General features: G+C 55.5%; 3 protein-coding genes across 3 annotated transcripts in view; 2 read left to right on the top strand and 1 right to left on the bottom strand.

Annotated features, from left to right (window-relative positions):
- The first annotated feature begins 908 nt into the window (after window positions 1-908).
- PTSG_04669 (uncharacterized protein) lies at window positions 909-7,320 on the top strand. The gene is made up of 10 exons (XM_004994702.1): window positions 909-1,442; window positions 1,647-1,765; window positions 2,111-2,172; window positions 2,365-2,539; window positions 2,875-3,077; window positions 3,285-3,588; window positions 3,959-5,221; window positions 5,411-6,148; window positions 6,453-6,931; window positions 7,150-7,320. Exons 1-10 carry the CDS (start codon window positions 1,234-1,236, stop codon window positions 7,276-7,278), a joined length of 3,681 nt encoding a protein of 1,226 aa, XP_004994759.1. The 5' UTR covers window positions 909-1,233; the 3' UTR covers window positions 7,279-7,320.
- A 330-nt stretch (window positions 7,321-7,650) lies between these two features.
- PTSG_04668 (uncharacterized protein) lies at window positions 7,651-12,451 on the bottom strand. The gene is made up of 14 exons (XM_004994701.1): window positions 12,212-12,451; window positions 11,969-12,047; window positions 11,760-11,841; window positions 11,455-11,564; window positions 11,058-11,189; window positions 10,801-10,868; window positions 10,495-10,603; window positions 10,082-10,242; window positions 9,784-9,865; window positions 9,420-9,536; window positions 8,941-9,108; window positions 8,623-8,701; window positions 8,229-8,354; window positions 7,651-8,070 (listed from the first exon to the last, which is right to left on the bottom strand). Exons 1-14 carry the CDS (start codon window positions 12,445-12,447, stop codon window positions 7,958-7,960), a joined length of 1,662 nt encoding a protein of 553 aa, XP_004994758.1. The 5' UTR covers window positions 12,448-12,451; the 3' UTR covers window positions 7,651-7,957.
- Window positions 12,452-12,881: 430 nt separating this feature from the next.
- Window positions 12,882-13,190, top strand: part of PTSG_12200 (uncharacterized protein) — a 6,863-nt gene continuing 6,554 nt past the window's right edge. Inside the window, exons 1-2 of the mRNA XM_004994700.1 lie at window positions 12,882-12,987; window positions 13,138-13,190. The exon at window positions 13,138-13,190 is cut by the window's right edge and continues 140 nt beyond it. Coding sequence (XP_004994757.1) covers window positions 13,175-13,190 — 16 coding nt within the window. The 5' untranslated portion in view covers window positions 12,882-12,987; window positions 13,138-13,174. The remainder of the gene's footprint in view (window positions 12,988-13,137) is intronic.

Below are 13,190 nucleotides of genomic sequence, written 5' to 3'. Positions count from 1 at the left end.
GTGTGTGTGTGCGTGTGTGTTTGTGAAGGAGCAAGAGGAAATGCTCGAACGCTTGACACTCTGCAACGAAAGAAGCTGTCAAACTCGCTCACATGCACACACACCACCACACACCCACCCACACACCACCACACACACACACACACGCACACACACACCCACACGCACACACCCACACACAAGCAACCACAAGCACACAACGCAGCGCACCTGTGTCTCTGGCCAAAAGGCAGACGCAAGACACGCCGTTGCGAAGAAAAACACCCAACCAGCGTACGATGAAAGGTGCCACAGGCCAACCAAGAAGCCAAGCACGGCCATGCCTAGCAAAGTGACGTGAAATGAAAGACAAAACCGAGGTGAGTGGCTGCGAAAGACGAACGAACAAGCCCAACGCACGACATGTAAGCTCATGCCCACCCGTGCACCCACACCCACACACACACACCCGCACACACACACACACACACACACACACACACACACACACACACACACACACACACACACACACACACACACACAAAACACACACACACACACACAAAACACACACACACACACACACAACGCACGGCGCACCAAAGCAGACGATGATGGCGCGCTTTGTGGGCGACCGTTCCACAATCAACACATCTTCTTCTTCTGCTGTTGCTGCTTCGTCTTTCAGTTTCCCTACTCCAGCTCTGCTGCCTGTTTCGCTTGTCTTGCTCGTCTTCTTCTTCTTCCTTCTTGCCTGCCTTCGCACAAGCGCATAGCCAACGTCATCCATTTTGGACAATTTGTGTAAATCTTCAATCAATTATCGGTGGATCGAATGCGTTGGATGACGGTGCATTCTGCCTGTCAGGGCGGTCGTGCTGGTGGTGGCGATGGCATGCCTGGTTGGTGGTTGTGGCTGCGGCTGTCTGCAACAGCGACACAGCCGCATTCACTTTGCACACAGCCACACAAGAGACGACCACACAGACACGCACTGTTGCCATCACACCTAATTGACTGGTTGAGATCGCAAGAGAGGGAGACGGAGAGAAGGAGCCCTGAGCACGCAGAGTGTGAGTGAGTGTGTTGGTTGGAGTGTTGGAGTGTTGGAGTGTGAGTGAGTGTGTGACCCACTGCGCTCTTTGTCGCACGCACGTTTGAAGGACTACGCTCGCTGTCGCCACCATACCCGGCGTGGCCCAGGTTTGAGCTGAACAGCAACCCAGCAACAACAACAAAGTTGAAGCGAGGATGTTTCGAAGGCGCCGCAAACATGAGGCTGCCTCATCCGCAGCAGCTCACCACAACCCAGCATGCTCGTCCACGAGCCCTGCCGCTTCCGATTGTGGTGGAGGAATCAACTCCGGCATCCCAAACACCCGGCAGAACAGCAACCCACACATCTACGGCCTCATGGGCCTCGGCATTGTCCGCGTCTACCTCAGCGACGGCACATTCAAGTCAGTGCATTCTGAATGTGTGTGGGTGTGTGGGTGTGTGGGTGTGGGTGTGTGGGTGTGTGTGTGGTGGGGGTGGGTGAAGGCGTGAGTGTATGAGTGTGTGGCAGCGTGAAGGATAAAGGCTTTCGTTCATTGTTGCATGACTTGCCTTTATTGTCTCACCCACTCTCACTCACCTACCCTCACTCACTCGCGCTCCTGCAGGAGTGTCAAGGCAGACCAGATGGGCACGTGTGCAGAGGTGGTTGACTACATTGTGAAGAAGAAAAACACCCTTGGCGATCCACGGGAGTGGCGCCTCATGGTCTTCACACGTCAAGGAGGTCAGTTGCTCTTGTCTGCACAACAATGTGCTCTGTGTTTGTGTGTGTGTGTGTGTGTGTGTGTGTGTGTGTGTGTGTGTGTGTGTGTGTGTGCGTGCTCTGTGTTTGTGTGTGTGTGTGTGTGTGTGTGCGTGCTCTGTGTTTGTGTGTGTGTGTGTGTGTGTGTGTGTGTGTGTGTGTGTGTGTGTGTGTGTGTGTGTGCGCGCACGCTTGGTCTTGTGTGCGTGTGCGTGTGTACTTTTGGTGTTGTGTGTGCTTGTGCTTGTGGGGCCTGTACCTTCAAACACGCCACACTCCGATCGATTTGTACCTCACACATCCCACTGCACTCCCCCTCCCCCGCAGAGCCCGTGTTTCTTGATGACGACGAGCCCGCCATGGAGCTGCTGGAGGACGACGTCGATAAGGTGCGATGGACAAGCGTACCACGCACAACACAACGTCCATGCGCATATCTACATTCATACACATCGACACACCTTAACACAAACGCACACATCTCCATTCACACCTTCACACAAACGCACACATCTACATACTTTCTCACCCCTATTCATCCTCAACATCATTCGCCCACATGCAACGCCAACGACCTTCAGATCTTTCTGAAAAAGGCGAGCGAGCGGCGCATGTACTATGATGACGAGGAGCACTTGAAGAAACGCGCGCAGAAGCTGGAGTTCCAGCAGCTGCAGGCAAAGCGAAAGAACACGGGCGTGTATCTCAACCCGCTCTACAGCGTCGACGTCAAGCAGGACGCACCAGCAGCACCAGGTGTGTGCGTCTGTGTGTGTGTGTGTGTGTGTGCCTGTGTGCCTGTGTGTCTGTCTCTGTGTCTGTGTGTGTGTGTGGGTGTGTGTGGGTGTTAACGCGCGCGAATGAGTGAGCCATGGAGAATGTTATCGTCCCCCAATAATTGTGTCTCTCTCCATCATCAAACATGCATTACGAACTTGATACCCATTCACATATACAATCGTTCACACACGCACATGTACACACACTCACAATCACACAAAAATACTCACATGCTCACACGCGCTCATGTACACAAACACACAATCACACAAAAACACTCACATGCACACGCAACATCACCCGCGTCGCAGCGCCACCGCCGCCCCTGCCGCCAAACCGTGGCTCCGTGACCTCGCTCGAGCTTCGACTGGACGACGAGGGCGTCTTTGATTACGAAAACAGCACCAACGTGGACGAAGACGAGCCGTGTCCTCCGTGGGACGTCGAGCCTGCCGGGCCCTGGGTCGCCGACGATGAAATCGCTCCAGGCGCCCTCATCCCAATGGCTTCAAAGGTACGCTGGTGGGGCATTTGCCCAGCGATGTTCCTGCCGTGTCCTCCACACACGGTCTGCTGCACGTGTTTCGGCCTTGCTGATTTGATGCAACACTCCGCCCGCCCAAGTTGCTGCTTACACAACCAACCTACCAACCAACCAACCCCCTCCCCCTCCTCTCAACACACACACGCACCACTTACCAACCTCCCCCCAAACCAACAGGCATTTTGGCGCAAGAAAGGCGACAAGGAAGGTCGGCGACAGAGCAAGCTGCACAGTGGACGTGGCAGCCGAATGTATGACAGCGACAGCCCCCATGATGGCCACAATGATCATGACGACGACGACGACGATGATGATGGTGCCGATGATGATCACGAGTACGTGGACACGGACGATGAAGGAGATGAGGATGAGGACGCCGTGTTGCAGCAGCAGTTGCGAACAGCGAGACGAGCAATGGCCAGGAGCAACGACAAGCCGGCGCGACGCCAAACACTTCAGGCAAAACACATGCCTGCACTGGGTACGATACAACTGCATGCACTGTGCACGCTGAGACAGAAGAAGCGATGGGGCTTGGCTCACTCGTGGGCTCTTGCTTGGAACCCAGTCTCCCTTTCTTTTTCGAATGAGAATTGCCTCCATGCATACGCTCACATTTCACTCACATCCACGTTCGCAAGCGTACATCCACACCACATACACTCTCTCACCCACATTCACACGCAAGCACTCACTCGTATCCACACACTCACTCACATCCACATCCACATACACGCACACACACACTCTCTCTCATTCATTCTCTTATTCGCTTCAATTGCGTCATTCTCCCATTCAACCTCACTTGCCCATCACTTTTGTTCATGCATCCCGCCCCACATTCACAACAGCTCGCCAATCCTCGCTGGAAGCGGTGCGCGCACCACCTCCGCCGCCGCCGGCATCCAACGGCAACAGCAACGACAACGACAGCATTGGCAGTGCCACCAGCAGCGTGGCGGCGTCACGCAAGGGCAGCGAGGCGCAGGAGGGCGGGAAGCCGAGACGACGGTCGTCGTTCGGATGGCTCTCACGGCTGCGGGACAAGAGCAAGGAACGCATTCGTACCAGCAGCGATGCCGGCACAAGCAAGGCGGCAGAGAAGAAGCTCAACAAGCGCGTGAAGAACTTGCTGAAGCACGCACCGCTCGTGGAAGAGGCCGGTGAGGAGGATGGCGACAGCAAGAAACACACGGCCAAGCACAAGGGTATGCGTGATCGCTCAGACACCGTTGCGAAGAGCACCATCGCCACGGCATCTGCAACACCAACCACCGCTGCACCAGCATCGTCATCGTTGTCGGCGGCAACGGCACCAGAGGCACCACGGGCACCACGGGCACCAGCAGAGAGCACCATTGTGACTGGCTTCTCGAAGAAGCTGAAGGATAAGAACACGGTGAGCAAACGACGTCGCCGTGCACCGCCGCCACCACCCATGCAGAAGCCATCAGCGGTAGCCCGCAAGGACGACGATAACGATGGTGATGACAACAGCGCTGGGGACGCAAAACAGCAGCAACCAAGCGATGGCCATAAACGACAGCATGGAGATAACACGAGCGTTAAGGAGCAGACAAGTGTAAGCTCGTCAGCGACCAGCGGCATTGCATCAGCGGCACCACTGTCTCCGCTCACACCAATACCACAGACACAAGCACCGCCACCTCCGCCGCCGCCGCCGCCGCCACCGGCATCGCAAGCAACCAGCACAACACCAGCAACATCAACAACATCCACACCTCCACCGCCACCGCCACCGCCACCTGCGGCCATGGCATCGGTGACCTCGCCAACCACCACAACAAAGCCAGCAGCAACCGCAAGTGCAGGCACCGCACCGCCACCGCCACCGCCACCGCCACCGCCACCGCCACCAGCACCACCAGCACCACCAGCAACAACAAGTGCATCAACTCCGACAGGTGGTCCAGCACCACCGCCGCCACCACCGCCGCCACCGGCTCCATCACAGCAGCCACAGCAACCACAGCAGCCACAGCAGCCAAGCAACACAACATCGCCAGCGCCGTCACCATCAGCAAGCGGTGGGTTGGCTGCAGCCCTCCAGGGAGCAAAACTGAAGCCAGCCAACCAATCCACACCCTCGGAAGGTAAGCCGACACACGTGTATGTATTTATTGTGGCTTTCTCCTTCGTGTACACATCTTTCGCCTCCCTTTTCTCAACCGCAGCCCAATTCTCTCTGTCTCCCTGCCTTCTTTCTTGCTTCTTCTTTGTTCGCTCACTCCTTCACTCGCCCTCGCTTTATTTGCACATGTTTGTTCGCTCTCCGCCGCCAGTGTCCAAAGCGCCACCACCACCAGCAGCAGCATCAGGCAACAGCATTGCTGCTGCAGTGGCAGCGGCAGCAAACAAGCGCAGAGCAAGCATGGCCCCATCCTCAGCCCCGGCATCAACACGGCCACCTGCTGCACCTGCTGCTCCCACGCCGCCACCTGCACCCAAGGCCCAACCCACTCCATCGCTTCCCAAGGCCACCGCAACATTGGCGGCGCCACCACCACCACCACCTCCTCCCCCACCAGCAGCACCGCCAGCATCGTCAGCATCGCAACAGCCCTCTGCCCCACTCCCACCTCCTCCTCCACCATCAGCATTGTCAGTGCAGGCACCAAAGACAGCTGTATCAGCGCCACCACCTCCCCCACCACCTCCTTTTCCCCAAGCATCATCAGCAACACCAACCAAGCAGCAGCAGCAACCACCACCGCCACCACCACCTCCTCCTCCTCCCTCGACATCCCAAACCACCGCCACTGCACCGCCACCGCCTCCTCCGCCGCCAGGCCCACTCGGCAGCAGCACAGAAGACAGCAACAACAACGGAGGAAGGAACGGTGCACTGCTGGCGGCGCTCAAGGGCGCGAAGCTGAAGAAGGCGGAACCGTCATCATCAACATCGTCATCATCGCCACAGAACAGCAGCGGCGATGGGGACGGGCGAGCAGATTTGCTCAGTGCAATTCAAGGTGGCGTCAAGCTGCGAAAGGCTGCGGACAGAGCGCCGAGCCCAAAAGGTGTGCCCACGTGGCGTGTTACTGCATGTACCGTCTGTTTTCTTTGGATGTTTGCATTCGTGTTGATAGAGTGACTCGGTACTTGCGGCGAGAGCGTGACTTTAGCTTTTGACTTGCACTCGTGTGCTTTGTGTCCTTTGGTCAGTGCGCTGCTGTGTCTGTCTGTCTGTCTTTTTTTTTTTTTGGATGTCAGTGCTTGCTGCACCTCATACACGACCTCACTCCCACACATGATCTCACGCTTGCTCTTCCACATGCTCATCCTTCCCCAACGCTTACCTGTCAATGCGACCACCACCGTCAGCTGCTGCCCGCAAAGAGCCGATGGATATGATGAGCGAGCTGCGAATGCGACAAAACCGACGACGACAGACGATGACAGACACGCCATCAAAATCACCGCCGCCGCCACCTACTGCATCACAGGACGAGCCGGTTGACCAAGGAAAGGATGGTGAAGACACATCATCATCATCATCATCACCATCATCATCAACAACATCGCCACCCCTGCCGCCACCGCCACCGCCCGCTGTGATGAACAAGCCGGCAAACTCGGCAGTAAAGCAGCCACCACCTCCTCCCGCGCCCAAACCAACATCGCCCAAACCAACACAGCAGGGTGACACGGGTGGTGCGAAGCCATCAGTGCAGGCGCTGATTGCTGCTCGCAAGAAGGCAAAGGCGGAGGAGGCCGCGGCGAAAGATCGCCAGGCGCAGGCAGATGAGGCCGCCAAGTGGGCAGGCGTCCCAGAGTGGAAGAAGAAGATTCTCATGGCAAAGGTGTGTAGCGTCGTCCTGTGTGTGTGTGTGTGTGTGTGTGTGTGTGTGTGTGTGTGTGTGTGTGTGTGTGTGTGTACCGTGTATGCGCACTGTATGTGAGCTTGGCGCCAGTTTGCTGTTGGTGCTGTCAATTCCACGTTTTCATGGCGGTTTCGAACTCTCACCTGTGCCTTCCAACCAACCCAATCGTGCCTGTGTTCCTGCGTGTGTGTTCGCAGGAGGAGAAGCGAAAAGCAGCAATGGCGCCGATGTTGAAGAAGAAAGAGGAAGAAGAGAAGCGACACCAGGAGATGGCAAACATGCCAGAGTGGAAGCGGAAACTCGTTGAGAAGAAAATGGGCATGTGACGGGTGTATGAGGTTGCCTGTCTGTGTGTGTGTGTGTGTGTGTGTGTGTGTGTGTGTGTGTGTGTGTGTGTGTGTGTGTGTGTGTGTGTGTGTGTGATGAATGTACGAGTGAGCCTGTGTAGTGTGTGTTGTGTTGTGTTGTCTTGTGTTGTGTTGTGTTTGGAGAGGGTGTGTTTGAGCGCGTGTGCCGACGTCCCTGTGTTTGTCCCAACCACGCTTTGTTTGGTTGAAGTTGTGTTCGTTGTAGCTTAATCACCTTTGGCTACTGGTTATTTGGTGGCAAGGCCCCTTTCTCTTCCTTTGTTTTGCGGGCCGCCGCTCTTATTCTTCCTTGCTTGCGTGTGAACACACGCTACTCTTTGCCTGCCATGTGTTTGTTTTTGGGTGTATTGCTGTTCTTAACGCTTACGAGCATCCGCTTAACACATGCCCGCACACGCACGGTCTGGTATGTAAACGCGCATAAACCAACAAACACACACGTCACGTCATCTCGCTGCTGTTCTAGGAACATATTATGTACATGATTCACACGCGCTCACACTGACAACAAACGCATGCACTAAAACGTGTACAGCATGCGCCCACGCACCACGCTATCCTCTCCCCTATCAACAACACCCCACACACACACACACCACAACACATGTCGTCAACGCACAGGTCACCGCCACCAGCGTCACTGCGCAAGTGTGATTGATCCGTCCTTGTGGTACACGCGGCGGCGAGGCGCTCGCGTCAGCATCACCTTCAAGTTGTGCCACACGCCCTTGTTAAAGGGATTCACAAACTCTGCAATCAGGTGCGTGTTGGGAGATGGGGAGAGGGTGATGGGAGGGTGCGTGAAGATGAGATGGAGTACGTTTTGTATGTGTGTGTGTGTGAATCTATCGAAGAACAAGGCGAACAGCACCGCAATACGACTCCACATATCGAAAGCAACGACTCACGGGCGCCCTTGCGTGTCTGCTTGACAAAGTGGTCGTATTTGCTGCGGTTGATGTACTCGTTTGTCGTCATGTTTGTTGTCACCATCTTCGTATGCTCGTACACCAAAATGCCAGCAAACACCAGCCCTGGAACCACAATTGATGGGGGTGTGAGGTGAGCAGGGTGTCGAGCGAGACAAATGGTGGGTAGACAGGCGACAAACAAACAGCAGTGCACGTACACAGGCGACAAACAAACAGCAGTGCACGAGATTTAAAACAACCAATCATCAACCACACACACACACACGCACACACACACACGCACACACACATACACGCACGCACACACACACAAACACACCAGGCATCCTCTGCCACGCAACTCCTGTGTACACATGTGCGACGTGCTCACCAAATGTGTTGACGGCGAGAGACGCGAGGAAGAGGAGGACGAGGAGCGGCGATTGCAGTGCTGATTCTTGACGCTGGGCCTGAGGAAGATGGACGGGTTTGACGCGTATTGGGTGAAGACATGATACGTGAGTGCGCGAGATGAGAGGGATCGTGTGTATCACCCTTGCGAGGAACAGTCGTGACTCATCCTATATTCACACACACATGCATATACACACACTGACACACACGCACGCTGACACAATCACAATCACACACACACTGACACACACACTGACACACACGCACGCTGACACAATCACAATCACAGCCGCACCTGGATGCACATGTGGAGGAAGAGGAGGTGGCCCAGGAGTTCGATGTAGACGTGGAGCACAAAGTTTGGATAGTTGTCCTCTGCTACCACGCCCCCAATCCACCCGCAAAAGTGGTCGAAGCGATAGAAGCACGCGTTGGTCACAGCATCGTGCTTGGAGCGCAGCGGCTGATAGCGGTGGCGGCGGTGGTGGTGTACGTAGTGATGCATGGATGGATGGACGGATGGATGGATAGAAGTGAGCGCAGACACGAGTGGGATGAATTGTGACACCGGCATACGTATCCACGTTCGCATAGACACCCATGCCTCGCACGCTTGTATCGAATCCCTCGTGGATGTGCGTGTGTGTGTTTGTGTGTGTGTGTGTGTGTGTGTGTGTGTGTGTGTGTGTGTGTGTGTGTGTGTGTGTGTGTGTGTGTGTTTTGTGTGTGTGTGTGTGTGTGTGTGTGTGTGCTTTGTGTGTGTTGTGTAGACACCTTGATGATCTTGCATGTGTAGCAGATGTCGCCAGAGTCGAGGTGCGCCCCCTTCTCCAGCACGGCTTTGCGCAGTCGGTGCTGCGCTGCATGCGTTGTTGCCGTGCCAGGATCAATCTGAAGCAGCAGTGGTGGCGACAGCGGTGGTGGTGGTCGTGTCAGAGTGTCGGAGACGTGGACCGTCGAAGTAGCAGCAGTGGTGGAAGTTGTTGATGGTGGTCAGGAAAGGAACAAGCAAAGAAATACAGGGAGGTGCAGACGAGCGACGAAACACAAGAGAACAAGTACACAAGCACACACACACACACACCCATACACGCATACACACACTTGCTCATGCACGCATGCCACGCTCTTCTGGTACCTTGATCATGTAGAGCCAGTTAGCGAGCCAGGTGACGAGGAGGAACGCAGCAAAGTAGTGGTACGACGGCGTGAGCGATTCCCTGAACAGCATGACGTGCACACATGCAGTGGAGAGGAATGAGTCATCAAGTTGTCCCTCAACATCAATCACACTGCAACGACCGCAGCAAGTGGTATTTCACCTGCAACCACGCGAGCGAGCGTGTAGACAGTGAACCCAACACCCAACACCCAACACCCGACAGCCGACAGCCAACACGAGTCGACAAGAAGCAGCACGCAGGTGGTGGTCAGACCAAGTGACGGGGAGGAGGTATGCAAGCCAAAGGCCAGCACAGAGTGCAACGGCAGTGATGTAGAAGCGGGGAAAGCGCTTGGGATATGCGCGGGGATTGAGGGCAGAGGGCGCACGGGCTGCAGACTTGATCTTCCTCACAACATCCTCGTGGTGCATCTCCTGTTGATCGTTGGGGAGGGAGGGTTGTGTGTGAGAGAGATTGTGTGTGTGTGTGTGTGTGTGTGTGTGTGTGTGTGTGTGTGTGTGTGTGTGGATAAGAAGGGTGCCACAGAGAGAGAGAGAGAGAGAGAGAGAGAGAGAGAGAGAGAGAGAGAGAGAGAGAGAGAGAGAGAGAGCCATTGTGTATGTGTGTGTGTGTGCGTGTGTGGCATGGTGGCGAGCACGTGCGATGCAACGACAGTTCTCGCACACCTTTGCAATGTCGAGCGGGGAGAGGTTGTCTGCGTTGAGGACGTGACGCTTCACGCCGTATTTGTTGAACGGCCAATCCAGCAGGCAGGCGACAAACTTGTGCTGGCCCCTGAGGGGAGTTGGGGAATGCAGCACAAAGACAGTCATGGTGAGGTGAAGTGACCGAAACACAATCAGAAGAAATCAGGTGGATGAGACGAGTACACATGTTCGCACACACACACACACACATGTCCATGAATGTTCGCACGCACACGCGCGCATGCACATGCACATGCACATATGCAAATACACGCACGCACGCACCGCTGTGCAGCCCTGTGTAGAGGCGTCATGCCTTTGCTGTCTGTGTTGTTCACATCTGCGCCGGATCCCTGAGAACAACAGTGTTGGAGGCGATGGAGATGATGACAGAACAGCGTGCGCGAGTGTGTGTGTGAGTGTGTGTGTGTGAGTGTGTGCGCGCGCGAAATAATCCCTTCCCTGACGCACAGGCAAGTGTGAAGCGAGGCATCAATGGGCCCCAACACACGCCAGCATGTTCCCACAGGCGGTGCGCTCACGGCGAGGAGGAAGAGAAAGTCGGCGTCGCCGAGAAAAGCGGCCCACGCCAACGGGCCAGCCCCGCTCTTGTCTGCTGCGTTGGGATCCACCCCACGATACAGCAGGAACAACGCAGCCAACTTGTTCACGCCCTGCAGAGGTGGTGTAAGATTGGGCGGTGGGTGCAGTGGCGAGTACGAGCAGCACGCCGTCAGCAAAAAATAATTGATTGATATGTGCTTGCAACCTGTGTTCGCACACACACGCGCGCGCGCGCGCAGCAAGCAGGCAGTACACGCACACAAATAGAACCTGCACTGGTCTCAAACATACACACATACACACACATGTACGCACGCACGTGCGCCCTCTTGCACTCACGCCGTCCACGAAACCATGCACACGCACGCGGTGTACCTGAATGGCAAGGATGAGCGTGGTGAGACCGTTGGTGTCGGTATCATGGACGCCTTCAGGATACACTGCAGTGAGGGCCCGCAGGAAGTGCAGCGTGTATGCTGTTTCCCCTGCCAATACAACGCAGCGCGGGTGCGTTGTGTTGAGAAGCAAAAAAAGGCACACAGTCAAGCCACAAAGATTCCGACAAAGGCAACCTGCACAAACCCATTCAACGCACAGCAGACGCCGCCACTTGCACGACCAAGGACAAACGCAAGGTGCAGAGAGGCCTATACGCTGTACGCCCTCTTCCTGCTGCTTACCACGAACGCAGGCCCACATGAGCGGGGTGTGCCCCTCCTTTGTGACTGCGCGTGCCACGTCCGGCGCTACTTTCAGCAAACACTACACGGTTCCACCACACCAGCGATTGTTACTCTCGGTAAGTATGTCGGAGTTCATGACGGCCAGCAAGATGGCAGTGGACGGAGACTGCTTGCGATCGCAGAGAGTGTTGTTGGGCTGAACAGACCTCAAAGGCTTCGACGTTACTGAACCAGATGGCCCAGTGCAACGCCGTTGCACCATGCTCATCCCTTTGCCGTGCTTCCCTGTGAACGTGTTAATGGAGAGTATCGAGGGCGAGGCGACCCATGTGGCTCTGTGAGTGTTTGGTTTTGTTGGCGGTGAGGTGGGGGGATGGCGGGCCGAACAACAACACAAACGATGGGATCGCATGCACATAGGCCACCAGGCCGTTGTGGAACTAACTCACTCTGCGCTGCAGGTTCTCCAGGGATCGGGGGATGCGATGCCACTGCTACTTTCCAAACCAGCCTGTGCCATGAGCGCTGCCATCAAGGGTGTCGTCGTTTCAGCCGTGGCAGCCATTGCAGTCGTGACAGCAACACCACCACCACTGCCAGCACCTGTGGCGGAGCCAATGCCGCCGCCACCTGTGGTGCTGCTGTTCTGCATGCTTCCACCACCCACAACACCGCCACTCATCATCGTGCGGAGAAAATGGGAAACTGACTTCAGTCTTCACTGCTTGGCGGGAAGAATTTGAACTGGTTTCGTTTTCGTTTGGCGGGAAGCGGTGTGTTCAAACATCTCTTGCTTGGAGTGCAATCGAGTGTCCTTGTCAAGGTCAACACTGAACTGCAACAGGGTCATAGGGTACCAGCTCAGCGCGGGCTCTGTGCATGTGTGTGTGTGTTTACCCTTCCACCTCGCTGATCAAGCCAATAGGCAGCACAAATCAGAAAACAGTGGCATCATTCATGACATAACATTATGGCGGGAAAACAAACAACACCACTTGCATGTTTTGTGTGTGTGTGTGTGTGTGTGTGTGTGTGTGTGTGTGTGTGTGTGTGTGTGTGTGTGTGTGTGTGTGTGTGTGTGTGTGTGTGTGTGTGTGTGTGTGTGTGTGTGTGTGTGTGTGCAGTTCATGTCCGACATCGGCGTACGCAATCCATTGCTTGCAAAACCACATCTCATAGCGTGTCCCGCGAGCCAACATGCAACGTACTGTCCAGATACTTTGCTGTGAGTACGTTATGGTGGTGCCTAATCCACGTGCCCTTGCTGCTTTGTTGGCGGCAAGTTCATTTTTTCCTTTTCCCATCCTTACACACGACGTCCACCAACACTTCCACACCATTCTCTTCCCCATCCCCCGACCGTGCACCACGACAGTTCTCCGCGTCCCTGACCTTTTGTCTCCACACCCAGGATGCCTCCGCTTCGTC

Source organism: Salpingoeca rosetta (genome assembly GCF_000188695.1).
Source record: "Salpingoeca rosetta unplaced genomic scaffold supercont1.10, whole genome shotgun sequence".
Taxonomy (NCBI): Eukaryota; class Choanoflagellata; order Craspedida; family Salpingoecidae; genus Salpingoeca; species Salpingoeca rosetta.
Note: the sequence above shows the minus strand (reverse complement) of the source record. Positions and strands in the feature narration are given on the sequence as shown.